The sequence below is a fragment of the Grus americana genome, chromosome 23 (assembly GCF_028858705.1).
Source record: "Grus americana isolate bGruAme1 chromosome 23, bGruAme1.mat, whole genome shotgun sequence".
NCBI classification, from domain to species: Eukaryota; Metazoa; Chordata; class Aves; order Gruiformes; family Gruidae; genus Grus; species Grus americana.
In genome coordinates, this window is record NC_072874.1 from 572,796 (window position 1) to 590,025 (window position 17,230).

At 55.3% G+C, this 17,230-nt stretch overlaps 1 protein-coding gene across 35 annotated transcripts in view; it reads right to left on the bottom strand.

Moving 5' to 3' along the window:
* Nucleotides 1-17,230, bottom strand: part of MACF1 (microtubule actin crosslinking factor 1) — a 144,171-nt gene that overhangs the window by 47,378 nt on the left and 79,563 nt on the right. For 33 of the 35 annotated variants that reach the window (XM_054802247.1, XM_054802259.1, XM_054802235.1 and 30 more), the window contains 11 exons: nucleotides 16,747-16,955; nucleotides 16,060-16,377; nucleotides 15,089-15,255; nucleotides 13,817-13,973; nucleotides 12,878-12,995; nucleotides 11,362-11,424; nucleotides 10,326-10,567; nucleotides 9,714-9,843; nucleotides 8,706-8,905; nucleotides 7,502-7,997; nucleotides 5,416-6,887 (listed from right to left, as the gene is read on the bottom strand). In XM_054802247.1, coding sequence (XP_054658222.1) covers nucleotides 5,416-6,887; nucleotides 7,502-7,997; nucleotides 8,706-8,905; nucleotides 9,714-9,843; nucleotides 10,326-10,567; nucleotides 11,362-11,424; nucleotides 12,878-12,995; nucleotides 13,817-13,973; nucleotides 15,089-15,255; nucleotides 16,060-16,377; nucleotides 16,747-16,955 — 3,572 coding nt within the window. The remainder of the gene's footprint in view (nucleotides 1-5,415; nucleotides 6,888-7,501; nucleotides 7,998-8,705; nucleotides 8,906-9,713; nucleotides 9,844-10,325; nucleotides 10,568-11,361; nucleotides 11,425-12,877; nucleotides 12,996-13,816; nucleotides 13,974-15,088; nucleotides 15,256-16,059; nucleotides 16,378-16,746; nucleotides 16,956-17,230) is intronic. The other 2 variants (XM_054802233.1, XM_054802257.1) reach the window with 1 other exon arrangement.

A 17,230-nucleotide genomic window follows, 5' to 3' on the forward strand; every position in this document is an offset into this window, starting at 1 on the left:
CCACTTGTGCAATCAGGGACCGCGCTCGTCCCCAGCCCACCGAGGACTGCACTCTGCAAGCGTAAATGGGATAAACTTCTGGGCAGAAACCACCCATTTCGGTCCTCCTGTAAAATAACCACCATGAAACACCGCACGGCACTGGGCAGCCAAGTCCCCGTCCCATCTCTCCCCCTGCAACGACAACAGCTCACGCGGGGGATGCGATGCCCGTGAGCTCCCTTGTACCCCGCCACGGCCACGTGCCGCCGGCAGCCCCCTCTCCCGAAAAGCAGCATCCTCGGGCAGCGGCACCTGGGAGAAACCGAGGGGCACCGGGCACGAGGCAAGCGGTTATTAGCAACAGCGGCACTTCTGATGGCTCCGTTGAGTCAGCTCCCCGGCTGAAAGGTTGGGGGAATTAAGAGAGTCATAAATAGAGCGCCAAAGAAAGCCACCGCAAAGGGGGGCAGCGGCAGGGAGGGCGCGGGAGGGAGCACGCGTGGGCTCCTGACGAGCGCCGGCTAATTGCTCCTTTTACTTCGGGTGAAGCGGGGAGGACCCGGAGCAGGATCAGACAGAGCAGCATCTGAATGGCAAGATGACTAATGCTGTTCAGGGCTTTACTCACTCACTGCATCACCCCTACTGGGATTTATTTCCTTTTTTTTTTTTATTTAAGCAGACAAAGAGGGTGCTGGAGGCGCAAGGGCTCCGCAGGCCCCGGACGACCTGACCTGCTCTAAAATAAAATGGGAGTTTCAGTTATTGCTGTCTAGGGATTCTCCCTCCCCCTCTCCATCCTCCAGCATGAAACCTTTATTGGCGTGAAGGAGCGGTGCCCGAGTTCACTGCATTGAGCAACTCCGGTTTCAAATGACTCCCCAAAAGATCCGTGGCGGGAGGAGAGGCAGCAGCCCGAAATCCCGTCTCCTCCCTCCGCTCCCCGCAACCTGCCCTGGCAAAGCCATCGCCCGCGAGGGTCGGATGCGGCAGGTCCCTTGCTCCCCGCGGCAGACCCCCTCCTGCTCCCCGCTCCTCCCCGGCCGGGGCGAGGGTGGGGTTTAATTAACACTCGGAGGCGAGATGCAGGATAAGCGGCACGGCGTGTGCCAGCTGCGGCAGGTCCCGGCTCGCCGGCATTCCTCCACCGTGCCCCAACGCCGCCAGCAGACGTGGGGCGATGCGCAGCTGTGGTGACGGCGGAGCACTGGGAGGGGTCCGGCAAGTTGCCGGAGGTCCAGCCACACGCAGAGGCGTCACCACGCGTCTTCCCCTGCGCCAATTTGAACGCGATGGCGACCGTCTGGTTATGTCGAGTTTGATTATTTTAATTTCCTTGGGTTTCATTTTGGGTCAAGTTCTCCAGACTCTTGCAGAAATCCCTTCTGGTCATTGAGCACAACTCAGAAGGAAGACAGGCTGCCCCGTTCCTGCTCTCATCTTTGTCACGGGCAGCAAAGCGTCCCCAGAAAACCAAAACCACGCTGGCATGATACGACTGGGGAGGCAAGGGCATCCTTCCACTCCCGAGCATCGCTCTGTATTGCAGCAAGCCTAAAAATCTCTGCTAGCGCCTTTGACCCAGGGCTGAGCGTTACAATCTGCTTTGTAGGTGAAATGTGGCAACGTTAAGAGTTTCTCCAAAACCAACACGGTGAATCAAAGGGTCCCAGCTCAGAACTGCCGATGCTAAGTGCTGGCCAGGCTTTGAAACCCAAGTTCAAAATCCACTGTATAAAAGATAAACAAAACCCAGGCTTGAGCTCCCTTAGCCAGGAGGCCAAGCTACCCCAGCACAGATTCCTTCCCAAAACCCACCAAAGAACTGGATCCCACCAGCCCTCCACGGCCCCAGCCGATGGATGCTCCTTGGCCAGACAGGACGAGCCCACGCCTGGGGCTTCTGGGCTCCAACCCAAAACCTCAGCTCTGCTTCTTGGGCGTGCAAAGGAAGAGCAGCCCCTCGCACTTGTGAACGGCACAAGCTTTACCCGAAGCACAGCATTCATTTCCCTGTCTTTCGGGAGGAGAGGTTGTAACTTGGGGTCTTCTAGCTGAGGGGCTGCTGATGTTGGAGAAAACCCCTGCGCCTTTGCGTGACCCCGCGTCTCTCATCCGTACCCGGGGAATCGCTTCCCTGGGGAATTCTGCTGTTTGCTAAACTGAATCAACATAGCTGTTATGTTTAGTAACATTTCAACTGTTGCTCATTTGATTCCAGTCATTAAAATTTAATATTACTGTAAGCTTTGAGAAACCTGAGCTGACAGCAGAGCGGAGGGGGAAGAAATGTCCCGGCCTGAAAGCTCCTGCGAGGAGCTCTCGCTGGCGGCTGCCGCTTGTCCCTCGAGCCGAAGAGCCCGACTCGGCCGTGTGATGCTCGTGGAGATGCAGCGCAGCAAGATTCTTCCAACTGTCAGTACTCTCTCGTACAAAAAAGGGGCTTTTCAGAGAGGCGGCAATGGAAACAGTCACTTGGGTTGAACTCATGCTGAAGACCTGGAGTTAGGGATGAGGTGCCTTTGCTCTGGCAGCTTAACGTAAGCTAAACCCATGCTGTTTCTTCTGCGGCATAGCTGTATCTGAAGCGATCCGTCGGGATGTCCCTTTGGGCACAGACTCCAAACCACAGAAATGCGTTTCAGCTGCACTTGATCTCACCATAAAACCAGGGGTTAAAACGGCTAAAAGTCTCTTCCGGATGGGTTTCCTACGATCCTCTAACGGGGCGGTGCTCAGAACCAGTCCCTACCTAGTTTCCCCCACCCCCCGAAGGCCAGGTCCACCCCGCATTGCCGTCCTGGCTTCCGATGGCCGTGGGTGCTGGTGTGGGCTCAGCCCCGCGGTGTAGCCATCCCCACCGTCGTACCCCCTCGCTGAACCGAAACACCTCCTGCAAACAAAGCTTCCCCCCTCCCCGAGCAAGATCCGACAGCTGCTTCCCAGCCTCCCACCCCTGAGAAACCCGGCCAGGAGCCGCACTTAGAGCGGGAGAGGGCTCATCCCTCCCGTAGCCAGGATTAGTCCCTCTGTGACCTGGGAAAGGGGCTGGGGGGGAGAGAGAGCAAACTCATGGGTGGCAGTTCTCCAAAAGTTAAGGGTTTGTTGTAGGTTGTGGCCTTTTGGGGCAAGTTTGAGGGGTGTTTGCGGGCAGGAAAAGGAAAATATATGGGAAGCTTCAAGTATAAGCTGCTTCAAAAGTCATCTGTTCACGGCCTCCACCAGAGCCTTCAATATATCTTCTTTATTAAAATCTGGACACAATGAGTCCAGAAGTGCCCACCTTTGTCAGGGCTGCATTGGCAACTTGCCTGGAGCCCTGGGGCCATGCCTAATTTGCATCTCATTTACACAGATGTTCATTAAAATTAATGCCTTAAGACATGATATCTGCCTGCGTTTGAGCCTTCTGGACAGACAGACCGCGACCGCTCCTGGAGAGCCCCGGCCACCCCATCCTCCTCCTCATGCTCAGCTGCATCGTCCCCACGTCGCCCTGGGGAGCGGTGCCCGGCCGAGGAGCTGCCCCGGTCCCCCCGGACACGCCGTGCACGCATCTCATTTGCGATCCAAGAAGGGAGACAGTTGTGACATTGTCTTAGGCGCTGAGAAATAAAAGCCTGGTGCAACCAAGAAAAGCCCCCCCGCGCTCCTCGCTTCCCCCAGAGCCCAAGCCAGACTTCACCGCTCTCCCTCCCGTGCGTATGGAGCGCAGACGGCTCCCGCCCGTACGCTGTGCTGCCCTTCCACGTGCAGATCGGTATCCAGGATTACATTTCCCCTTAGAGAGAACCGTAAGGTGAGGCTCTGCAAGGATCTGCTCTGCAACATTTACGATTTGTGCAGAAATGCTTGCTCTCTGGATGAACCGTTCACGGGAGGAATGCTGCTGCGTAACCGTGATTGCTCCATCCACGCTTCTCGCTTCTCCCCCATTTTATTCTCAGCCATTACACGGCAAAACCCTACCGTCGCCGCTCCGACTTTCATTCTTCCACGAACAAAGACCCCGACTGCACTGTGCGGCCCGCGAACGACTCCCGGTAAGGACACGTCACCCCCCCAAAGCACCTCTGGCTCACGCGGCCCAGGCCACCGTTGTCTTACAGCGTCATCCTCAAGGTCACGGAGATACAGACCGTTTGGCAGCGCTAGGACGGGTCCGGCTGTGCCTGCCAGCCCCGCTCGCCAGCCCGGCCAGCCGAGCAATCCGCACCGGTGCTGGGGTTCGCCGTCGTTTCTAATGAGCGCTGCTCAGCTGGGAGTAATCCCTTGCTCTGCGGGAAAGTTTCGCTGGTTTTAAGGACTAGAAACTCTTTTTTTGGACATATTTGTTCCAAGCGACTGTGTGGTGTTTAAGGATGAAGTTAAATCCTTCCCACCAACGCAAAAGGCCGCCCAACACAAGAGTTAACAGCAACGCGACCAGTGGAGTTTGAGTTTGCCCCGTAAGTAACACTTCCAACCTCTTTTTTTTGGATAAGCAATCCCCAAACCAGAAATACCTTGTCCTGGTGAAGGTTTCACAGAGCTATTAAGCGGTGGAACGGGATCAATTAGCCATGAGATGAAAAAGCAAATGGCTGTAAAAATGCCTCCCCCTCCCAGCCCCCATTAACACCAGGAAACGAGCAGCCAGATGTAAATCAGCCCAATCATCAGCTACGGAGCACATCAGTAATAGAAGTTTCACAGCAAGAGAATTTCTAAGCAGTATTAATATAATTAATGTAGTGTAACAGCATGACCCAACACCATAATACTGTACAGAAAAAATAATATCAAGCACACTCCAACTCCTCCCCTCTCACAGCATTTCATGCAAGCCTTGACATCTCTGTCAGATCTTTGCTGGAAACATGAACGGCCCACGGCAAAACTTTGCCTTGGGTTTATTCCCCGTGTGCGTCCCTCATCCCACACTTTATCTGTGGCTTTATTTGTACCCAAGAACCCCAAAATGGATGGATGTACGTCCCAGATGGAGTGAACAACAAGCAGGAGTGGCGGAGCAGGTAGAAGGACCTGCAGGATGATCTGATCTGGACTAGGCGCTCAGATGATGCCAACTTACAGTTCAGATGGACTCAAAAACATCCCTCCCTCCCCCAAAACCTAAACGCCGACCGCCTCTACAAGCCCAGGAGGTACCGGCACACCAACATTGCACAACACAAGGACAACAGGGAAAAGGTTTTTCTCCTCCCAATCACAAAATCTGCACCTTTCACCGCAGACTATCAACTCCAGCAGTTGATCTTATGCTCTCCAGACTGAGGAGATTTCACCACACCAAAAATGCTGACATTGCAGCAACGAGCAATGAAGCCGCGATAGCTTGAAGACCGGAGGTCCTACACAAAAGACCACAACACTAGACAAACCTTCAAACACCAAATACCACTTCAGAAACATCATAGCATAAAGGCTTACCTTGAAGTCTGCCAACTGCTGGTTGATGGTTTCCACCTCTGTTCCCACCACCCACTGCAACGCCTCGTTCTCCTCTGCCGCGGCTGTCATGTGGGTCAGCTCCTTCAGCCTGCTGTAGAAGTCCTCGACGCGAGACAGTGTCGTTTCTACCTGCTCCTGACGGTTCTTGCCTCTCTCTGTCAGTTTGCTGCACTGTTTATTCAGCGTCTCCAACTCACGTTTCAGTCCTAATAAATCGGGGCTTCCTTCATCCTCCAGCATCTTCTTACACTCACTTTCAGAAGCTTCGATGTCAGACTTCAGCCTGTGGAGTTTGCCCAGGAACGTGCGAACGTCCTCTGCTTGGGACTGAAGGCTGTCAGAGTCTCTCCCGATGGGGCCCATGCTGTCCAGCTCATCATCAAGATCCGCCAGTTGAGAGAACATCTCCCTCACCCGATTATTGAATTGGCCGATCCCCTCAAGCTTGTTTTCCATGAGCGTACAGCAGTCGTTTACTTTCTGCTTCACAGCTTTGAAGTCCTGCTGAGCCACCTCAGCTTGGCTTAAGAGTTGGGAACAGTCAGACCCATCTGGGGCATCTTCTACTAGACCCTGAGTGAAGTTTTTCAGATAATCCACTTGTGGCTCCAGGGCCTGCAGCACCTCCTGCTGTGCCCTGAGCTTCTCCAAATTCTTGTTGCTGCAGGCTTGCGGCCCTAGCGCATCATAGATCTCCAGCTGGTGCTTCGCCCCTTCCAGCTTCTTCTCAATGTTCTTGAAGCTCTCTTGAAACTCCTTGAGCCTCTGTGACATTTCTTCAATAGAACCAGTCTTGGCTTGCAGCTCTTCTGTGATGGCATCCATCTTCTGATTGATGCCAGCCTTCTCATCCCGAACGTCATCCTCATCAGTTTGAGAAGCATCAATCAGGATGTCAGCAGCACTGTTCAGCATCTCCAGCAAGGAGCGGCGCTTGTCCACGTCGCTCAGCATAGCCTTTGATCTCAGAAGAGTCGCCTCCAGCTGCACCGGATCCAGAGTTACTTCCAGCTCTGACATCTTTGCCTTGCAGTCCTCCACCCAAGGCAGGAGGTCCTCTGTGTGCCGTTGGTACTTCTGAGCTTTCTGCAAACAGTCCTTGAGCTTCGAGTGTCTATCGGCAGCCTGCTTGCTGAGCTCTTCCCAGTGCGTTTTGAGGCCGACCAGCTGGTTTTGCAGAGTGGTCTTCTCCTCCCCAGGCTGGACAGAAAGCAGCAAAGATTCTCCCTCGGCTACAATCATCTCGTAGGAGCCACTGTGTTGGTTGAGGCTCTTCTGGAACTCTTCTTGTTCCTGAATTTGGCTCTGTAGCCTCTCCAGTTTAGCTGAAATAGGTTGGCTCTGAGCTTGCTGGCACAGTTTGTCATCCAGCCAGGTCCTGAGTTCATCAAACATATGCTGGAACTGCTGGGAACTTGCAAGCGCAGTCTGCAGTCGGTTCATCCGGTCGGCTGAAATGGAAATAAGATTAGAGCGCGACAATTAAGCTGAAATCAAATAAGCAAAGTGCAATTATTTAAAATCATCTCAGATGCACCAACTGTGTTTTGATTAACAGGAAGGAGTTTTCCATTGCATCACTAGCCTTTTTGCTCGCTGATTCATAAATTTCTTAAGTAGTAACAGGCAATGATAACGCAGGAGTCTCAGTTCTCCTGACCATTCTCTGAATGCAACCTCCTAGAAACCAGATGAGGCATCCCAAGGTTATAGGGTGGCCACTGGTCTTCTCCGTGCCCCATTCTGAATTTAGGAACCAGTTGTTGGGGTTTTTTTCCAAGCACAGCACATGCCACACTGCTCTGCAAGCCAGGCGGCCTTGTTGAAGAGCCACATCATTGGGACTAAACATCTCTACTCGCTCTCCAGGCTCAGGTATGTCTGGAGTGTGAACTTCCCTGTGCTTAGTCCCACATAAAACACCCATGAAACACCCTAAAAAATGATAAATGGTGCTTCCCCTATTATTCTTAGAAACTTAGTGATGGGAGAGCCCTTTGGCAAAAAGCAGGAGTGGAGTTCAACATCCCGACATCACTTAAGCACCTTCTCCGCTCTGTCTCACCTGCCAGGTCTTCCAGCCCTTTGAGAGGAAGCGCCACCGTCTCCAGACGTTTCCTTAACTCGTCTTTGAGATACTGCTCCCCGATCAGGACAGAGAGGCCATCACAGAGGGTCTGAGCCTCTGTGATCTCCTCTTCCAGCTGCTCCAGGTCCGAACGGATCTCACTGGTTTCCTCCAGCTGCTGTTTCACGGCGTCGGGCTGCGTGCTGATGGCAGACTGGCTGCTCAGGCGCTGCCCAACCGCCTTCACCTTCTCAGAGAGGCCCTGGAGGAGCTCCTGGTACTGGGTGCTTTTCACTATGGCTTGGTCAATCTGGCTGGAGCGGGAGTTGAGGCGTTCTGTTAGCTCAGACCATTTCTGATTAACTCCTTGCAGCTCTTCCCGCACCTGGCTAGTGGATGGAGAAACATCTCCAGGGCCAGTCAAGATGCTCTGAGCTGCCTGGTTGAGCTGCTCATGCTGTTGTCTACGAGCTTCAAATTCCTTCAGCATAAACTGGAACAGAAATAACATAAAAATGTTTGCATAAAACTGACAGCTCCGAGTACACACAGTCAAAACAAACCAGACCTCCAGGCGCTTTATCCAGCCCACAGAACCAGTAGGAAGAGCCCTGGGGTGGGACGGCAACCGGGCGATTTGCTGTGACCTTGCAACTTAAAAAGCTGGGAGGGGTCTGCCACCCCAGTACTTTGCTCTCTCTCTTATTTGTCCTACTGCTGAGTAATGTAACATAAACCAGTTAGATGGGAAGGAAATCTAATTATGTTAACTGGGGCATTTTATGTGATGATGTGGCCGGTTACAGACACGTTAGGATTTGGAAGCAGGAGGTACGGAAAGGGCAGGCTGCCAGGCGGAGGGGCAGCATTAGCAAGTCCTGCAGAGCATCAGCGCAGGTCTCGTCTAAAGCAATTGCACTCTCCAAGAGGGGCCAAGTGATTCACTGATGAGTCAATCCAGTGCGGGGAAGGGAGCTCGAGCGCTGCACCCCTTTCCAGTTAGTCACAGTAGTTTGTGCTCAGCGGGGTTTGGAGGACTTGGAAGAGGAGCCACGAGGTCTCCCAACACTCGCTGCACGGCAGAGCACTTGCAAGACAAATAACTCCGAGGGCAATCTTCCACCTCACACACTGGATGAGACGCCCTCCCCTCCTTGTCCCGAACCCGCCCTGGAAGAGGCGCGCGCAGCTCCCGGCTCACCTGGACCTGCTGCTTCTGCGCGTTCAGCATGTTTGGGTCGATGGAGAGAGGTCCCAGCACGCTCATCATCAGCTCCTTCTCCATGAGCCAGGGGCGCAGCTGGGCTTCGGCAGCCTGGAAGCTGGCCAGCTGGTTCGCCGACTCCTCCAGCTTCTGCTGCCGCTCGGCCGTCGCTTGGCTGGCTCTTTCCCACCTGCAATCTGAAGCACGGGCTGCGTTGGCGGTGGTCGCGCTCCCGGCCAACCCACCCCTCCATCGAGAAGGTTTTCTTACCCTCCCCATGGTTTCCCCGATGGGAAACCTCCTCCGCTTTTCCATAAAACTAGCGTGGCTCTATTCACTCTCCATCTAATAAGCCGTTACCCATTTCTAATGGCTACGTGGTCTTGAAGCTCATAGGAAAAAAAAAAACCTCGCAAGCAGGATTTCTGCGCTCTAATCACTACTGCCATGAGCTGGTCTGACCTTGGGTGAGCCATCTCACATCCCTGGCTCGATAAATGAGGATACTTTCATGTGTATCAGTCCTCACACAGCACGTTCAGATCTCCCAGATGGAGAACTCCGTAAACGCGTCCCTGCTATTTCAAAGAAGAGAATCTCTGGGCTTCTTTTTAAATACACACTCTTGTTTAGTCAACATTTCATTACCTAGGATAGCCTTACTAATGATTAGAATTTTATATCAAGCGGTGAAGCTTTTAATCAAAATAATCAACCCATGTCGCTAATCCTTTTTTTTATGCCTTTTTTTTTTTAAAAAAGAAGTAATTTAAGGAGGCAAGTCTTTAAAATATACATCCATCATAGAGATTTCATTAATCACGACAGTACTCATCTCAGGAACACCTTGTACACCAGACAGCTTGGAGATAAGCTCGCTATTTACTGAATTTTAATTAGACATGACTCTGCTCTGCTGTGACTTTGGAATCGCCCTGCAATCCCAAACCACTTCTAATGTGATGTTTCAAGACAGAAGCCTCACTAAGTGCTTCAGGCACTTACTCAGGTCTTCCTGCATCTTCTTCCAGTTTGTTGCTTCTGGAGAATCTGGATATTTCTCCAGCAAGCCAGAAAGTGCTTCCTTTACCTTCTGGATCTTCCCAGAATTCTGTTCCAATTCAGCCAGAAACGCCTAGAAAATAATCATGTGAACTCCTTGAGATACAGGGCAAAAGAATGAAATCACCGGGTAGGAACGAAGCAGCAGCTACAAGCCGGAATTAGACAATTTCTGTTCTTGCTCTTTAATGAAATCACTTTATTTTATTAGCAATATCATGAACTAACTTGGCTCTGAGAGCAGGGAAAGAAAGGCTGGGAATTGCTTTCCAGGAAAAGTTGGAGCGACCCAGAAACAAGGGCTAGAGATAAGCTCCCTTCCCCTGAGCCAAACGCTTGAGAGCAACAGGTCTGAAAGCAAAGAGGCCGAGCACAGCGCGTGGGCTCCTGCTCCACGAACCCGCCCGTGATCCCTTCTGGGGAAAGCCCTTTAACCCAGGGCAGGTCCTCGTTGCTAATCCTTCTAGTCCCGCTGCAGCAGAGCACATCTCTGAGGACCTTTGGGAGGAGATGCTCAGATCCCCGCTTTTTTTTTCGCTCTGAAAGAGAAATTACCTTGTTGTGCTCAGCCTGGGCTCTCATCGTCTCCGTCTTGGTGGGCGAGGAAGAGGCGTCCAGCTCCGACAGCGTTCGTTCCTTCGACTCCAGCCACTTCAACATCGAGCTTGCCTCCTCTTGCACTTCTTCCATCTTCTCCAGCATAGCCGAGAGCTGCTGCTGGCGTTCCTGCAGCGCCGCGCCAAGGCCCTGGTACCGCCGGGTCACGTCCGACACATCGCACTGGATCTCGGTCAGATCTGTTCCCAAAGAGCAGCCTGAGGTGAGGACCGCCGCCTGCGCCGCCCGTCCTGAGCCGGACTCTCAGGTACTAATCGAGCCCCGGGCAGCCACAGCCGGCCAAGCAGCAGGAGCAAGAGGCCACGCTGCCGTCCGTCTGTCTGCAGGGCAATGTCGGGTTATCCTCACCTCTCGTGCCACAGGGGCCTTTCCAGCTGCACCATCTATGTATGCTGACAGTTTGCAAACAAAGCAAATGCCGTCGTGCTTGTGAGACTGATGCAAGCTGAGCCCCCCTTTCGCAATGTCACTGCTAATACAGTGCTAAATAATTTGACATCAAAATGTAAAGCCATTTTATGCACCTATTACCTCGTTGAACTGGCGAACTAACAGCAGATAACGGGCAATAATTAAAATTGCTCTTCAAACTGAAGGGTCGGACGCCGTTCTAATCCCTTAGAACCAATAAATTTAATTGCAGGCCTTAAAACGATCTCCCATTCATCAGCTTTTACCACCACCTGACAGGGCGTCAGGGTGCTGTCACTCCCCAAAGCTGCCCCTCTCCGTCCTTCAGCCTGACCTACGTCCTCCATCACCGCCTGCCCGTCCCGCGGCTCTGGCTGCCGCGCAGCACGGCTGAGAATTCGCAAGCCTATTTGCAGGCTCATTTCCCTTGCGCTGGGATGCTGACGGCATCACGTTGTGGTTTATATTCTCACAGATGGAAATGCACAGACAAAAACAGACAGGGAGACGGTGAGGCGGCCTCGGCATGCGCGTGCCGGCACAGCGGTGACAGCGAGCTCACCTTTGCACGTGTGGTATCCATTCACGCTGCCTACCGACCCTCCCGGAGCGGGCAGCGCGGCACCTGAGCAGAGGGGATGGGGACAGACAGAGGGACAAGACAGACGCATTAGGAATGCGGACAGCAAGCGATGAACGGCCCCCACGACACGGACCACACCGGCCACCAAGCACAGACGCGGCATTTCCACCGGCCCACCCGCCTGGCGCCGATAAACCCACCGGCTCGGCGTCCAGCGATCGGCATTAGCTGGATTTGGAGCCCGTTTATTTCTGCTCCTCCCGACACGCCCGCGCCCCTCGCTTTCCTGGAGCTGCTCCTGCATCCCTGGCCCAGCGGCAGAAGAGCTGAAGCCGCCCGGGGCTGGGCACCTCTCCCAACATCGCCCAGGGCGGACCGTCACACCGGGGACCACCGGCCATCTCTCCACGCCTGGAAACTGCTACCCTGAGCATGATTTTGTGAATTATAATATCAAGTTAGACTGCTGAATGCCCTCCCTGAGGAGATTAACTCCCCTGAAGAGATTAACTCCTCCATATTCTCCTTTCCTTACGGGAGGAAGCTATTTAAACCCGCCTTGGTGCACAGACGTGCTCTCTTTGCCAAGGGGCTCCGCGCAGGATGCGTCAGTGTCCCCTCCCCGGACACCAGATATCGCAGCTACGTTCACAACCAAAGAGGGGTTGAACAGAAACATTATTGGGTAAATCTGTCTCTCTCTAACCACACATTTTAAAGCTTTCATGGATGTAAGGGGCTGCAGGTCCGGTCACCCCCCATGGTCACCCACAACAAGCCTCTCCCCACTTCTCTTGGAGGTTTCCCACCAAACTGCTCATCCAGTTAACCCCATGAAACATATCTAGTCTGTGAGTTCCCATGAATGCCCATCAACGATAAGAGCCCAGGGACTTGTTCTCAGGAGCTGGAAGACATCTTTCAGTTGGTTTCCAAACGAACCAGACATAATCTCATTGCTTCACAGACTTGAAGCCAAAAAAGTAAATCACGTCTGAATATCGCAGTCTTAAATTTCATCCAGATACGAAACCCAAATGCTGGAGTTTGATTAAAATCCTCCAGCCCTCAGGAGGCTGAAGCACATCACCAAAAGCAGGAGCCGCCTCCACGAGCTCCCTGCGGGGCCGAGAGCCCGGACCCCCGCGCTGCGGCAGCCTGAAGCTCCCATGCTCCATCCGAGCAGTGGCACGCGTCCCCACGCTGGGCTCATGGCAAACGCAGGGCAATTCAGTGCTCGTTATGGTACGGCAAATGAAGCCAAGTTGGCGGGCTCCGAGAGCTCGGCTGATGTGTTAATGCAACGAGCAGCAGCGACTCGACCACGGGGCTGAGACTCACGACACTCACACCATCTCTGGTCCTCTGAAATTTGTTAAAAAGGGGAAATAACCCCAATTTTTTGCTTGAGGCGGGCTCAGAGAAGATGCAGCAGCGAGAGCAAACAGAGCGCCGAGGAAGGAGGCATCCTCAGGAGAGCCGGGCTGCGACTCACCTGCCTTGGACGGGGTGTCGGGGGCCGTGATCTCCACGATCAGGTTTTCCAGGAGGGTCCCTCTGCGGCCGATCTCCTCCACCTGGGCCCCCTTCCCCTTCCACTCCTCCAGGAGATCCTGCTCAAAAGCAAAGGCCGGGATCGGAGGCTGCGCTTGCCCCGCCACAGCCCTCCTTCCTCGCCTGCCCGTCACCTCTGCGGTGACTCAGTGGGGTGGCACCGGGACACGGCACCCGCGGAACTGGCAAAGGGCGCACCGGCACACGGCAAGCAGGCTGCGCTGGGGAGGTGGGTGTCTTTACGTTTATTTTTGTCGGGGGGAATCAAAGAGTGAAAAGCTCTTCCCTAACTAGCAGGTCTGTCGCAGGAAACCTTCTTCTCCCTCCTACTCTTTCGGGGACCTCCCTCCTCCTCTCGACACAAGCCAGCCTCACGCGAGTCCAGTCCCCACAGCTTTTGGCAGAGCCGCGGCGTGCTGGAGCCCGGCGGCGTGCCGTGGGTGACTCAGCAGACGCTGCTCTGCCTCCGAGTCAAACCCTTGGCGTATCCTGACTTAAAGCATCACGGTGCTGGAGAGGAGCGGGGGCTCGGATGACGGGAAGCCGCCTTCCAAGTCTAGCAAGTGGAAACACTCAGCAAAAACTGAGTGTGCTCGGTTCTCCCACTCCTAAATCCCTGCCCCGAGCAGGCAGGCGGAGGGAAGGGAAACCAGGCAGTGCCCAGGAGAACCTCGTGCTGCTCCCTCCTCCGCAAGCCAGGGACCGCTGGGCACGGGCACACACCAGGGGCTGCAGCCCAGCAGCGAGTACAGGGGAGCCCAGGATTCCTGAGGCCCTAAAACACCTTCCAGGACTCTGCTTCCTGGGATTTATTCCACGTTCCAGCGTTTCTACACCAGCTGCCAACTTTCCCGGTCTGGTTCCAGCTCCTTCTGCCCACCTGGATCTGCTGCTTGCGCTTGTGCAGCTCCTGGGTGCCCAGGGAGGTGTCGGCAGGCGGCATTTTGCCTTCGCTCTCCCTCAGCCACTTCCTCACGGCCCCGACCAGCTTCCGAAATTCATCCAGTTGCTCCTGGCAGGACGACGCATCCTTTTCTCTGAGAGTGAAAAGGTTTCAGAGAGTCAGAGCTCGTGCTTTGCCTTGCAATTACCCTCGCTTGAATGTAGCACAGTTGTCTCTCTAGAAGCCCTTCTTTTTATTATTATTATTAGATGTTGCTTAGGAACAGCGCACGCAGAGCTAGCCAAAGCGGGGTGCACGCCGCAGCCTGTCCCTCGCTGCTGCTGGCCCCCCCCAAACCGCAGCCGGTGGCACTTTTGGGGCCGCTCCGGCACCATCGCGGGACCACCACAGCCAACCCGCGCCGCCTTTGCACCGGGCTCTTTGTCCCGGCGGGGGGAGCGAAGCTTTCGGGAAGACAGGGCTCATTCATGCCGTCTCGCCCCAGCCAGCTGCAGCCCGGGGGAGGCCAGGCTGCGTCGCCCCTCCTCCCCGGCCACAGCTCTCATCTATTCAGCCCGTCCCGGAGGAACAAGGCAGCCCCCCGGACGGGAGCCACGGGCCCCTCCGGCTCGCCCTCGCCGACTGCAGCTGCGAGCAGCCTGCACGGGGCCGGCTGGAGGCGGTTCTCTGTGCGACACTGAATTTCTGGGGGTTATTATGAGATTCATCTGCTTTTCCCCATCACCTCCCCTGTATTCGCCAGGGAGGCTGGAGATACAGCCTGGGAGGTGTGACCCCCCGGGGACACAGGCGAGCTGTCGCTCCGACCTTGCTCAGGCTGCGATGGCCGAGTCGAGCTCAGGCTGCTGCTAAAGCTCCCCTTTATGCCCACTTTAGGGGACTCTGGGGACAGGCTGCTCTGCTGTCACCTCCCGGAGAGCACGCCTGGGGCTGATCCCCCGCCAGCACCCTGCTCCCCTCCGGCAAGACGCTCTGGGATGGAGCTGCGGCAGCCCACACGCCGGGAAACGCACGAACGCCAGCTCCTGCAGCACCAGGAATTTTTCACAACGCCCCCAGCCAAGGCTTTTTATAAAGCGTCAGCTGGAGCATGCTGCCTTACGTCTCCGGGCGTGGGAGGAGGGAGGCAGGAAGAGTTCGCTCGTGCCCCCCCGCCACGGAAAGAAGATCTCCACGGGGTCTTGCTCCGACCATGATGCCACCGCCAAACTCCGCTCCCCAGGGGACGGCTGGGTCCCTGGGACTCACCTCTCTTTGGCCACCCTCTGCAGCTGCAGGAAGTCCTTCTTCAGGCTCTGCAGCTTCTCCTGCTGCTGGGAGGTGCTGGGGGCGAAGCCGCAGGAGCTCAGCTCCGCAGCCAGGTGCTCCAGGACGGCCAGGTCCTCCTGGTGCTGCCTCATCTCCGAATTCAGTTCCTGCCAAGAGCAAAGGGCGATGCTGATGGTGCCCTGGCCAGCAGACTCGAGCAGAGGGGATGAACCAGACAGCCCTGCGTCCCGGCGAGCTGGAGAGACCCTCTGCGGGCAGCACCACGAATTGCACCAGTGCCGAAGGGCAGCACGGCTCAGTCCCACCCGCTCCTCCAGCTCTGCCTCAGCAAATACTTCAAGCAGCTGGTGGGTACAAGTCCCACCTTCCCCGGCGCTGGTGTAAGGCCGTGCAGTGAATGGGACGGGGGGCACTAGACCAAGCCAAATCAACTCCCCCACAGCACAAGTGTCCGGTTTTACACCAACTTAGAGCATTTCTGAGGCTGTGGTCAAACCACCACCCGTAGCAGAGCACTTGTAGGAAGCCAGAGGAAGGAATCCCGTGCAGCCGTGAGCGGCCACTGGGATCCACGGCATCTCCGAGGGCTTTGTCACATCCTGCGCTGTGCTTACTGCCAACGCTCGGGCGTTTCGCTGTATTAACCCGGTGGAGTCTTTAATTGCTAAAACCTTGCTATATTTGGACTGGGCCCTAACAGCCTGGCTAGAGATCCCTTCCGAAAACCAGCCTGGCTCCAGGGAGATGCCATTCCCTTCTCTCACTGCTGGAAAACAGCCTCAGCTGCTCCCTGCCACGCTCTCTTCCCCAGGCAAAGAGCCAGCACAGGTCCTGCAGATCCTGCCAACCTGGGAGTGAACCAGGGACTGTTTGCCCAGGAAGAAATCATTGCAGAACGGCCCTGCCCTAAAACCCCAACACAGGTGGAGTCTTCTCCCCCTGCATCTCACCTGGATGTGCTGGGAGAAGTGAGCGATGTCCCGGTCCGGCTGGTTCCCGGATGCCAACATCCGCGCTCTGCTCTCCGTGAACTGCTGCAACTTCTCCGAGAGCTGCTCGTACTGCTCGACCTTCGGGAGGAGGCCCTTCAACGCGTCCTCCCTCTCCCGCTGCTGCTGGCACAGCCTGCCGAAATGCTCCGTCACCTCTGCCAGCTTGCCCTGCAGGGCAGAGGCCGTGGGGCTGTCTGCCGCCGCCATGAACCGTGTCACCATCTCACGGGTGGCTTCCAGGCAGCTCTTCTGCCTGGCGATGTCCTGCTTCAGCTTCTGTGGCAAGCACACACAGAAAGGATGCCATTTTAGGAAGGCTATTGAGCAAAAGGGAACTGGCTGCCCTTAGAAAAGAATAGTCAGGCAAGAATAGTTTTCTATCCTGGTTTTCCCTTCCTTTCTGATCTCCCCAACCTCTGCCTCTCCCCGGTGCCTGCTATCTAAGCCCTGCTTGTCAGCAGAAGAGAGACTTTCAACAGGTCTGTGCCCTGGCTTAAAGAAATTAAGTAAAGGTTCTGCTCATAGCGCTTTTTAGGGCTTTTTGTGCTTTCAGAATACTGTAGCTAAGCCCCAGCAACTCCCTGCACGACTCAGGTCCTGCAGACAGCCGTGTTTGAGGCGGGGGAGCTCAGGGACCAGCCTTACCGCACTCGTGGCAAGCGAGTCCTGGATGGAGGCAGAGGAGAGCGCGGCCGGCTGCTCTCCCTCCAGGCTCTTCTCGATCTGAGCCACTGACTGGAGGAGGCTCTCCAGGCTCTCCTGGACGCTCTGCGACTGGGCGATGGATTTCTGCAGCAGGTCCGAGCGCTCGGCCATCTGCTGGGAGAGGCTCTGGAAGCGGCTCACGATGGCATCTGCAGAGTTCAGTGCACAGGAGAATCAGCGGCGAAGAGCTTCTCACTTGCAAGGACCATGTGTGGCTCCTGCCAAACTCTCACTGATGATGAATTCCCATCCCCGAATTCGGCAGTGAGAGAGGGACCCCGACACAAACAGCCAAACTGGATCACGGCCCTCCCCATGTGCAAATGCAAACCTTGAGGACGTGTTGCTCTGCGCCTTTGCCCCACCTTCCCCAAAAGCGGGAGCCTTCACCTTTCCTCCCTCCCTGGTTGGTTTTCACGCTCTC